The sequence below is a fragment of the Solea solea genome, chromosome 4 (assembly GCF_958295425.1).
Source record: "Solea solea chromosome 4, fSolSol10.1, whole genome shotgun sequence".
NCBI classification, from domain to species: Eukaryota; Metazoa; Chordata; class Actinopteri; order Pleuronectiformes; family Soleidae; genus Solea; species Solea solea.
In genome coordinates this window covers 19459425-19471375 of record NC_081137.1, presented here as the reverse complement: position 1 = coordinate 19471375, position 11951 = coordinate 19459425, and the positions used below count along the sequence as shown (strand labels likewise).

The 11951-nt window shown below is 39.2% G+C and overlaps 1 protein-coding gene across 3 annotated transcripts in view; it reads right to left on the bottom strand.

Moving 5' to 3' along the window:
• Window positions 1-83: 83 nt before the first annotated feature.
• Window positions 84-11951, bottom strand: part of mrps17 (mitochondrial ribosomal protein S17) — a 32000-nt gene continuing 20132 nt past the window's right edge. For 2 of the 3 annotated variants that reach the window (XM_058627800.1, XM_058627798.1), the window contains 2 exons: window positions 837-982; window positions 84-607 (listed from right to left, as the gene is read on the bottom strand). In XM_058627800.1, coding sequence (XP_058483783.1) covers window positions 284-607; window positions 837-959 — 447 coding nt within the window. In that variant the 5' untranslated portion in view covers window positions 960-982 and the 3' untranslated portion in view covers window positions 84-283. Of the gene's footprint in view, window positions 608-836; window positions 983-2056; window positions 2170-11951 lie in introns of those variants that run through there. The other variant, XM_058627799.1, reaches the window with a different exon arrangement.

Sequence of the window (11951 nt, the reverse complement as noted above, 5' to 3'; positions counted from 1 at the left end):
AGTTTTCAAGGTTATTATGACTACTATGTCTTTCACAAGAAACAACATTTAGTTTGAGATTAGACAAAGGCAGTGGTCATATGTCTGTGAATGTTACCATGTGTTCTCATGGTTATTTTATTGTAAGGAGATGTGTCGTGACTTCAAATTACCTTAGGAGGTATCTAAGAAAAAGTATTCAGGTTATCCATCTGCCAAATAATATCAACAAAAAAAAAAAAGACATGAAAACATCTTAAACAGAACCACGTGTTGAAGCTAGCTTTAGTGCACAGAGTTTTTGTCATGGAGCTGGAGTTTGTGTTGATGTGGAATCAGCTCCACTGGAAGCCGCAGTGATGTTGAGCTCCTGCAGTTTTTCTGATAATGTCGTCTCTTCTTCCATGTCAAGTGGAAGGTCAGTCAGCGGCTCCAGAAACTCTCTTTCCGCAACCCTCTTTCCTGTCAGTGGGTCGACCACCCGACCTACTTTATACACTATCTCAGCCAGTTCATGTTTCACATGTTTGGACCTGGCCTCCGGCAGAGCTTTGAGAAGGACAATGTCTCCCACAGTGCACTGTTGCAAAGCATCATGGGCAAAATAGGTCTTCCTCTTGTTGTAGTACTATGGAGAAGAAAATATATCTTAACACATATGTAGATGAACAGTCACTGGACAGGGATTAATCATATTTTGCTTCTGGAAAAAATTAGAACTGAGAAACATAATCTGGGAAAACTAAACAGTATAAAGACAATAATTTCAATGTTTAGGCAATTCACTATGTAACATCCATGTCACCTGTCAATATTGAATATATATAAGCAGTCAATGAATACTGTCATGGGTTTACCTTGAGCAAGTAAGGGTCTAGCACCAGTCTTGTGACTCTCACTTTGGCAGTTTTGTGCATCTTGGTCCCCATTACTCTGCCGATAATCCATTTGGCATGGACTGATGCCTGCTTCACCGACATTCTGGAAACAACACGATTCAAACCTGTGGTACAGAAAACCAAGGAACCAAGAAAAGAAATGTGTAGATGTTATATCACAATAACTAAAACTCAAGTCTGGTCTAATCCTTAAAATGAGTAAACACACCTATAGTGGAGTATATATGTACTGATACTGATGACATAGTTAATATAAGACTATATAATATAGATTGGTCTAATGCATTTATATATTTTTCAGTTTTGTACTTTTTCTCTTATATTTTAACTGAACCTTTTGTATAATATTGCATTTTTTAAATATGTAGGGCCAAAACAGAGAGGGGAGTACTTCTAGTTCAACCTGCAAACATGTGAAATACAAGACAGAAGAAAAAAAATGTGTCAGACTGTGAAATTCTCTGAGAAATCAAATCACATTTATCAATTATAACGCACACACTTCTGATTTCCTATTCTTTTCAAATACAGGACACTGGACTTGCTTATTGCTATCATTTTATGTTTTTGTGCGGTTTAAATCTATTTTTCCAAACAACAATTTATTACTGTATTCATGTAATTGAATAGAACACATACTATCTCATAGAAAATTGAAATGTACAACCAAGTCCCATAAATTATATTCAAGTACTGAATTAAAATTTGCTTTATTATTTTTCACCCCAGTACAAACATAAAGCGAGCATCTAAACATCAAATTGGCTATTAGCATTGATAATAATAATAATAACTTTATTTATATAGCACCTTTTAAGAGTTTAAACGGAGCGTTAACAGTGGCCAGAAGAATCATGTACGGACAGCGAGTCAAGGTTATTAAGTCAAGGAGATTGGTGAAGTTCTGGGGGACTGAACACAATTATTTCTGTTTTGGAGTTTTATACTACCTTTGTAATAAAACGGACAATTAAAACTATGTACAGTAACGTAATCCATGTTACGTTTGACATGGAAGAAAGATGCGATGACAGCAGCTACATTTAGCATTACTGCGTCCTCAACGTGACAATATATTCTCTCTCCAGAGCAGTTTCCTTCAACAACGACTTCTTTTGACACGTAAACAAACAACACTGACGGTAGACTATCCATACAATAAACAATAAATAGCTCACCGACTCTATTCGAAAGGGGAAACGTTAAAAGGTCAAAAACCCTTCAATGAGAGAACTCCTCCATGCTGCTTCAGCTCGGCTTGTTTTGATGACGTAAGTACGGCTACCGTCGAGGTACACGGAATGGCGAAGCATTTATTTACTTATTTTGTTGGAAGAAATAAAATCTTAGTTAAAATGTATTCTGTGATTTCATTTTTATATATTGCAAAAAAAAAAATAAATAAATAATAGTAATAATCAATATATTAATTTTGTAATCATACCTTTGGCCACAAGATGGTGGAAGAGAAGAGAACAGAACAGAGGCTTAAATGTGCAATCCAGGATCCATTTAAACTTGAAGACAAATACAAACACATTATTAAAATACAAAATTAATGTATTGTCCTCAGAAACAGGATAGGTGTAGTGGTTTCTTAAATGTTGAGCTGCAGGGGCTCGCCACAGGTGGGTTTTGTGTGTCCCCATTTAACAATAATCGGTTTGCTACCTCACCAAGGAATTTCAGTGCTTGTTCATTGTTTCATACTTTATGAGAGATCCAGCTGGAAATATGATTAGATTTGAAACTAAACATTTGATCCGATGGATGGTGCCAAAGGTAAAGTCAGGGGATTAAAAATGTCACAAATTGGGAATACGAATATCTGTCTGTACAAAATCTAACCTGTCTTTGAGCTTTGGCGACCGATCAACCATGTGCCACCCGCTGTGCCAAATATATCAGAAGGCTAATAAATACAGAATCACATTTCCCTTTGATAGATTTCTCCTTGAAAGAGTAAAACTGGTGTGAGTCAAGTGATACATTTATCTTATCTTGAAAAAAAAAAAAATTATTCACCCTGCTCTCTTGAGAAAATGAACTTGTGTTTTCTCAACCAATTTACTCTAAGAAAACAGCTCATGATCTTGAGATAACGGGATAAAAATATCACCTTCATTCGAAGGAGTACTGTCAGTCCTCCATTATTTTGTTTTCTTTGATTTCTTCATGCCTGACTTATATGAAAGGAATACAGAATTAATATCTTATCCAGTCATTTGGTAACAATTCACGGCTCTGGATCTCCATTAAAGCAGATATAAGCAGGAGAGATTAACATAGATGCTCTGAAATCTCACCACCACATTAACAGTCTTGTGCCTGAGTAGGGAATTGGCTGTGACTCAGAACCAACCACAGGCAGACCAATCTGGTCTTAATCAGAGGCATGTTGTAGTAAAGCACAGGTCGGCGTCTCTGTTTCCCATTTAAGGCAGTGCAGCTTTGCTATACCTCTGCCAGAATTACAACATTAGACAACTTTAGTTTCCTTCATACAAGAACACTGACACAATTCACACAGTATACAACTATTTCCCTTGTTCAACATGAAATATGTTTCTCCACTGGATAGTGGACGGCTCAACTGCTCATCGACACTAGCTGCCAACACAGCCGTCATCATATACCTTACTGTATGGACATTAGGGCTGGGACAATATGCTTTCATCACAATTGGATTTGTATCGCCGTACTTGGGTGACAATTTGATTTGTATTGCGATTCTATGATGGCACTGCAGCGACCCATAACACATGCAGAGGGAGAAACGAGCTGCATATTCACAAACGCCGCAGATTCAAATGCACAAATGAAAACAAATGCAACACGAGAAACGTGCTGCAAAAGAAAAATGATCTGCAGAAAGCCAGAAACACATGCGTCAACAGAAACACGCCACAAAAATATAACGGTGCAAAACCGAAAACACACACAAATCCCAAAACACCAACCGGAGAGAAAACACTAGCATATTCAATTATTTCAATTATCGGAAGTGCTCCAGGTCTGTGAGGGCGCTCGCAGTCTACGACCAGTTACGTTACGATACTCTTGGACTACTTAACTACTTAATTCTACCTAATTCTTCTATTTTATATGCATATGTCTTTTTCGCAACTATTTTCCCGAGATTCGATTGTGTTGGCAAAAAGGTGCCACTGGTCTAGCACGGTCACATGACGGCCCGCTTTACCACCTGTGGACAAAATCTCATCACGTCCCAGGGGCGAACTACTGCTGAATTGAAACACTGAGCATCAAAACTGCAGGGGTTACAGGAGGAGAACTTTTATCCTCTTGTTCAACATGACCAGGTCTTCCAATAAAGTAAGAATTAAGTAGTCCTCCAGTATCGTAAAGGCTGGTCGTAGAGCTGCACGACGGCGAGCGCCCCCCACAGACCCGGAGCACTTCCGTTATTGAATGTGCTGGTCTTTTCTCTCCTGCTGGTTTCGGCTTTTGGCTTTTCTGCAGATCATTTTTCATTTTTCTTTCTGCAGTGTGTTTCTCACGTTGCATTTGTGCTTTTAAATCTGCAGCGTTTGTGAATATGCAGCTCGTTTCTCCCGCCGCGTGTGTTTTGTGTCGTTGCAGTGCGTTTGCCCTGCGTCGGGCCGCCGTGCTAATTCTGATTTATTGCGATTCGATGGTATTGATAATTGCGAACTTAATTCCTTCCTTGAACAAAAACAATTGCGATACATTTCTTGAGACAATAACCCTAGAGTCATGTTTCCAAAATCAATCTGAGTCAATCTGACATTTATCTAAATTGAATGTGACAGTAGAACATTACATGTAAGACATAATATTCTAGTTTTTTTTAAAGTTAACTGCCACATTTAGCGCCCCTTGCTAATAATAAAATAAACACAATCAGGCCAAAAATAGTTTTGATGAGCCAAAATAAACAGAAACCTCTCAAAAAAGGACACAGCACAAATGTGAGACAAATTAACAAGCTTCAAATTAAACTGAAAAAAACCCAGCCGATTAATGCATTATAAGGCAGATAAACAGAACTGAAAAAAGGAGTTTTTTCATTGTCAAAGAAAATCATAATATATTGACCCCCCCCAAAAAAAATAGTTATGGGACTTTTACTGTGTAAACAAGCACATGAACGACTTCTTATCAAATCAGAGGATAAGTCCACAAGCGTAGATCACATCATATCAATGGCGATATTACAATATTTACCCAGAGATAATCACATTCATACCTAATTGCAAACACAGCCAGTGTTTTCTTGTCGGGCAGAATTGACACGGTCAGTTATCAGCTCTGAATCATGGGAAACCCCCCAGCTGCCGTGACATTAGACAGAGGCCTGATAGCACACGGACTGTGTGATTAGACATGTATGTTTTCTATGATAACACAGTGATCGAGTTCTATATTTCCACATTAACTGCACTAGTGTTGGCCTATATCCTCACCGTAGAAGTTATTTGTCCGCAGATATAACATTTTTACAATAGATTAGACAATTTAGCTTAAGTGTTTGCGCGCGACTTTGACCAAGCCCCATAACCAAAATCACTTTTCTCAGCTTTTAAAGTGCAGTGAATGTTTTATAGAAATACTGTGAGGCTTTGGTTACAAGGCCAGAGTGTAGTCTTGAGAAAAAAACACTCACGTATGCAACTCTCTAATGAAAATTCGGTAATTTAAATATTTGGGTTATTTGTGTTTACATGATATATGGTCTCTAGAGGGAGTGAGTAATGGCGACCCCTCTACAGTAAGTGATTGACGCTGCTGTTTTACAGAGGTGGAAAGTAATGAATTACATTTACTCACGTTACTGTAATTGAGTAGGTTTTTTGTGTACTTGTACTTTTCAAAGTAATTTTTAAAATTTGTAATTTTACTTTTACTAAAGTATGTTTTTTTTGTAAGTACTGTACTTCACTATGTTGGCCTGAATTAAAAAAAAACAAGTGAATGATGAGGACAGGTGAGTGATGAGGACAAGAAAATGATATGGACAGGTGAATAACGAGAACAGGTGAATGATGACGACAGGTGAACAAGGAGGGCAGGTGAATGATGAGGACAGGTGAACAACAAGGGCGGGTAAATGATGAGGACAGGTAAATGACAAGGACAGGTGAATGACAAGGACAGGTGAATGACGAGGACAGGTGAACGAGGACAGGAGAATGATGTGGACAGGTGAACAACGAGGACAGGTGAATGATGACGACAAGTGGACAACGAGGACAGGTGAATGATGACGACAGGTGGACAACAAGGGCAGGTGAATGATGACGACAGGTGAACAACAGGGACAGGAGAATGATGTGGACAGGTGAACAACGAGGACAGGTGAATGAATGATGAGGACTGGTGAATTGGTGTGAAGGTCCCTGAGTGAGTGAGAGAGTTAAAGCATTTGTGAACTTTGACCGATACATTGTGTTTACATATTTTATTTTGTCAGGTTTAATTTGTAAAGGTTTGCTTTTAATTGTCCTTTTTGCACGACACAAGAAAGAACCCCAACCTTGTGAAAGAAGTAACTAAGTAACTTTTACTCTGAGTACATTTTAAACAAGCTACTTTTTTACTTGAACTTTTTTTTTTAGACCAGTACTTTCTTACTTGACCGAGCCCATACTTTACCACCATTCTCAAAATAGTGGAACTTTTACTTGAGTAGAGTATATTAGTACTCTTTCCACCTCTGCTGTTTTGCCATTCACACCGATATTCATGTTTATATGCCATACATATAAATACATACCTTGCCAGGTCAAACCACCAACCTCCTGGTTTGAGGATGACCTCTGAAAAAAGGGGGAACAAACTAAGTCTCTTTTACACAGAGCCTCAACACATTTCATACATCCAAAATGGTCTCTCCTTGATGGCATTCATGTTGTTGAACTTGCACACGTTAAGTAACAAGAATCAGTATGACAGTATGAAAGAGAAGCCATGAGTGAGAAGTTCAAATACATCTTTTTTACACGCTGGCAAAGACTCACTGTAAAAAGTGAGATCAAATATTCCACGCTGTGGAAACTGGACTGAGCCTCTTTGATATCTATTCTCTTTTTTTCCCCCTTTGTTTTAAATGATGATGAATCTTGGGGAGGTTAAAAGTTGAAAGCGAGATAGCACAGCGGCGGGGAAGGGGCGAGGCACGCCGTACAAGGAAAAATACTTGGCAGTGCTCGTGTTTGCGGGTAAAGGGTAAAGGGCAGTGAGTCACAGTCTGCCAAGCTAATGAGTTTGTTTTCACAGTGGATCGACTGTACGGTCAATGAAAGTGTTCTCCCCTCTTTTGGGCTGCAGCCACAGTTTAAAACAGCACTCCAATCCAATCCATCTCTGACTATCTGTGCACTCGCTCTCATCTTTTGTTCTTCTTGGTACAATGTTGCTTTAATGCTCGTCTTTGAAATAAGCGGATAATTCATGTCGTCTGAACACACAGTTAACAAAACCATGCAATTATAGCGACATGTTTGCATAAATAGTTGTTTTGTGCTCCTTGGTTTGATTATTTTGTTGGTTTCTTTTGAGTTACTATGTAAAACGAGCTATTTCACGCACCACCAGTAAAACATGCAATATATTAAACTCACACTGGATGCACACTTCTCCCAAATACAATTATAAAGTTGTATACAGAGCTATTGTACGTCCAAACTGCACACACCATTGTCTGCTGCTCCTCACCATCCCAGATGTTAGTGGTAAAAGGCCTATAAACAACTGAGCTCATCAGAGCCATGTATTCCAAATTGATCCCAGCTATGATTATTAGTAAGCACATTAAAAGGTCCAGCGTGTAGAATTTAAGGTGAACTATTAGCAGAAAATTTAACGCAATATATGAAATTGTCTTTCTATTCCAGTGTTTTGATTACTTAAGAATGAACCCTGATTCTGCACTGGGCAGAGACACAAGGAAATATAATTTCCAGAAAGGCCTCCATTAATAAAAATATATTCCATCCTGTCGTCTACAACATCTCAAGAATATGTTTGCCGCTGTTTGACAGATTTTCCTGCCTGGAAACGGAAGTTTGTGCCACTTTGTAAACTTACTTGTAAACTTTGTCCAACAAACTCTATGGACAAAATGTAATACCTCATGAAATCACGATTAATCACCTTCATTTTTTCCCAAAATTGATTTATCAAATTTTAATACTTTTTAATACTTACTTACTTATAATTTAATACTTAAGTCAATTTTAAAGTCAATTAAGAACCAATTCTCATTGGTTGACGTCAATGACAACCTGGTTAAGTGGCAGCAGCATAGAAGAAACAGGGCTGACAACAAACAAAAAGGGATCCATCGACAGCAAAACAACATTAAAACCAGTCGTAGCAATTACGTGTATGAAAATGAAAATGGATAAATGTTAAATGCAGGTGCCCTCGCTAAGTTTTTAAAAGAAGAGAGTGAATTTTTGGGGTCTGTTTCAGGTGATTACTACGTTCTGCAGCAGAAACCTGAACATGATGAGCGACCAAATGTAGTACGAGTACGTTATAATAAAGCTGCTGGCACGAAAAGCACGGCTGATGCTGTCTGGACTATAGATCATATAGAGCAGGGGTCTCAAACGTACGGCCCAGAGGGCAGAGCTGGCCCACATGAGGGTCCAATCTGGCCCACAGGATGAATTTGTTAAAATTTCACATTATGATTACAATCTAAACGTAATGTCAAATAAAATAATGTTCACTTCCAGATACCTGTGACTAAATATTTGTGCCTTCATAGATCCAGTGTGATGTGTAAATGACAAATATAGGCACGACGAAAATAAATGGTAATTATATATTTATATAAACTGTATTTACTGTATATAGCACTTTTCTAGTCCTGATGACCACTCAAAGGTGCTTTACGCTACAGTTTTCCCATTCACTCACACTTTCATAAGCATTCACACACCGCCGGCACAGCTGTCAGGACACATCGGCATGTAAGGCTAGGGGAGCAGGGAATTGAACCCACAACACTTCAGCTACTATACGACTGGAACACAGGTCAGACTTTTAAATGCCACTAAGCTCTCATGCAACATTGTAACAACACATGACATTCTGTCTTTTCCTCGGGCCTCACGCCCCAACTTCCATCATGCGGCGCAATACAAAGTGCAGCTGCGGGCGTGTTGTCACCCTCCCGTCACAGCAAGCGACATCAGTAATTTAAAGTAAAACTGTTTATTCCATATTTTGTATGCGAGAGCGACTGTGAGAGGGGGGGGATGTGTCACCGTGCTGTTTATTCTGGTGGACACAGCCCAGCCGTCTCTGCTCCGACACCTGACAGACGTGAAGCTATTACATCAACACTGAGCACTGGGTCGAGGAGCATAAATCATCAAGTATGAGCAAAAAATAACATGGAGGAGTGAGCCAAATGTGTGGTTTTTACTTTTCAAGGCAATTCTCGAACACGTTTGAATTTGAATGTAATAAACAAAGTGATTGAAAAGAGTATTTTTTAACGTAGTTGCGCTTGACCGCTTTTCGTGTGCTCACTCAGGTTTATTGGTTACATTGGTCCAGAAATGTGACTTTCACCCTGCTTCAGAGAAGAAATAAACACATTTATAACATATATTATTGTCGTGCAATGTAGAAAAAGGTAAGAATGCTTTATGACGCGTGTCCTCATATTTCCTAGATCTAAACTGTATGATGCTGACATAATCTTTATGAAAAGTGACGTTCAAGTGTGTTATTGAGTGCTTTAAGAGCACAGACCTATGACTTAGTCAAGTACCGTAGACATCTCTGATTCTAACAAATTCAGTTTCTGATGAGTGCCGTCCATTTTTGCATCACATCTCTTACTGTCTTCTATGAAACCCAGGGAGAAACATGACATCCACTGCTCTTGCTTGAACTGGCTCAGCATTTGCCCGAAAACATCCGAGTCAACCTCTCCTGCAGTGAACATGAACGGAGTGAAATGCTGCGCTCATATTATAGCATGTTGCACACACAAAACAGTGCGTCATCGAACGCTAACAAATCGTGTCTTGAGTGAGAGGTGACGCCGCCCCAGACAGCCGGGTTACACTTCCAAGCGTTATGCGCTAAAGTAGGTCATACAGTACAACAATGTGGTATCGCTTTAGATAATGTGCTGTCAATTAAAACATCTAAGCGGGGGAGGGATTAAAAGATATTTCCCAGGTGGTGACATCACTTCTTGTCATCTTGGCCCCTTGACCCTTGTGCAGTGCAGTGTTGCGAGTGAAATGCAGCGTTTAACGGGCTGCATAGCGGCACTTTACATACCATAACGTCCTTGTTATTACCTGTGACAGACGCACGGGAGATGGGGTATTCCCAATTGAGCTGTGTGTAATACTTCTGAAAGGGGCAGAGTGTCATGTTTACAGCCCATAACTCATGGTCAAACTATTCGATTTGGTGTCTTTGGAAAATCCTCGCAGTTCAGTCTCACAAACACTCATGCAAAGATATAATTGCAAGAAAAAGTGAAGTGAACTCTTTTGAATTACCTGCATTTGCATAATGTAATAGTGCACAAATGCTCGTATTGTTCTTGTCCATATTGAATACATTATTCGAAATATCACAGTGTAGGCTTTGTAAAAAAGTATGCGAGGCCCGGGGCTAATGACATCAACGGACCTTAATTGGAGGCAGGAGTTAACAAACCTCAAAAATAAGATTGGGTTAAATCAACTCCGACTTATAAACAACACAGAGCGCTTAGTATTCACGAGAAGCATCTGTTGATGTGAATCATGCTGCTCAGGAGAGCGATCTCAGGGGGTTGACAGTCACTTTGCATGAAGCTGCAGATTACCAAATATTTGCCAGTTCACAGTGAAACAAACTTGTCTATAAACAGAAAATAATTGGGTTATGAGGCTACGCTTCAAAGACGCGGGCCTCCACTGAGATAACAAAGGCCCACAGTAACAGCTACCATCTCTCCTCCTTAAGTCTATACTGTGCAAATCGAGGGGCATAATGTGCACCGGAGCATGGCAGGACACCACAAGGCTGCTGCTCGGCAAAATTTAAAACATCCCTGCACGCATCAGCGTTCCACAGTCGTAGTGCAGGTCCAATCGACATCACCATTAAGGTTTTTTTCTTTTTTTTGAGTTCAAAGGAGGGTCGACCAGTTATTAAATCCAAGCGTTCATGTTAATTATCAAGCAAATTCATCCAATGGAAACATTAATGATTGCTATAATGTCTTATTAGAATAAGCACGTTACATTTGCCAATTATCTTGCTTTTTATATCAGAGGGAGCCCGAAAATTCTGTGGCCAAGGATCCAAAGCAGGTCAGACGGCTGATATTATGTGCTTATTAGTCCTTCTGAACGTTTAGTTTTGCATTTCTAACAACACAGATACAAATTCCCTGTATAAGCAATAACAAGCCATTCAGAGGCAGAGGAAGCAACAACAACAAAAAAAGATCTTTACGTTTTAAAGGTCCAGTGTGGAAGAACTAGTGCAGGGGTCTCCAACCTGTGGCTCTCCGGCCCCTCTGCAGTGGCTTCTAGTAGCTTTCACAAACATTTGTTTGAAATATTATGTGAAGCCATTACTGACACTTAAATGAAATAATGTACAATCCAAATATTGCTTAACTTATTTCTCCATGTATTTTCTCCACTTTGATGTTGGGTATAAACATCAATGAAATGTTCTTTTTGTAGTTATTCAATTTCAAAATGCAACAAACTACCATGTACTGTATATATATATATATATATATATATATACATATACACATATGAAAGAATGGTAGGCTTTACATATTTTACCCATAATACATGTTATTATCTTCACTTTATGGGTCAAATAGGTTTTGCGGCTCAAGATTAGGGAACAAAAATGGCTATTTTCATCCGAAAGGTTGCAGACCCCTGGACTAGTGTAATCTGTAATTGTAAAACAGCATCGTGTAAAAAAACAAAAGTGGCACATGGTTGGGACGTCACCCATGAGAAACTGAGCTCCCACTTTGAAGCCCCCACAATTGTTGTTTGTCCGGCGCCATGTTGATGTGTAGCAGCGTGACCTGCA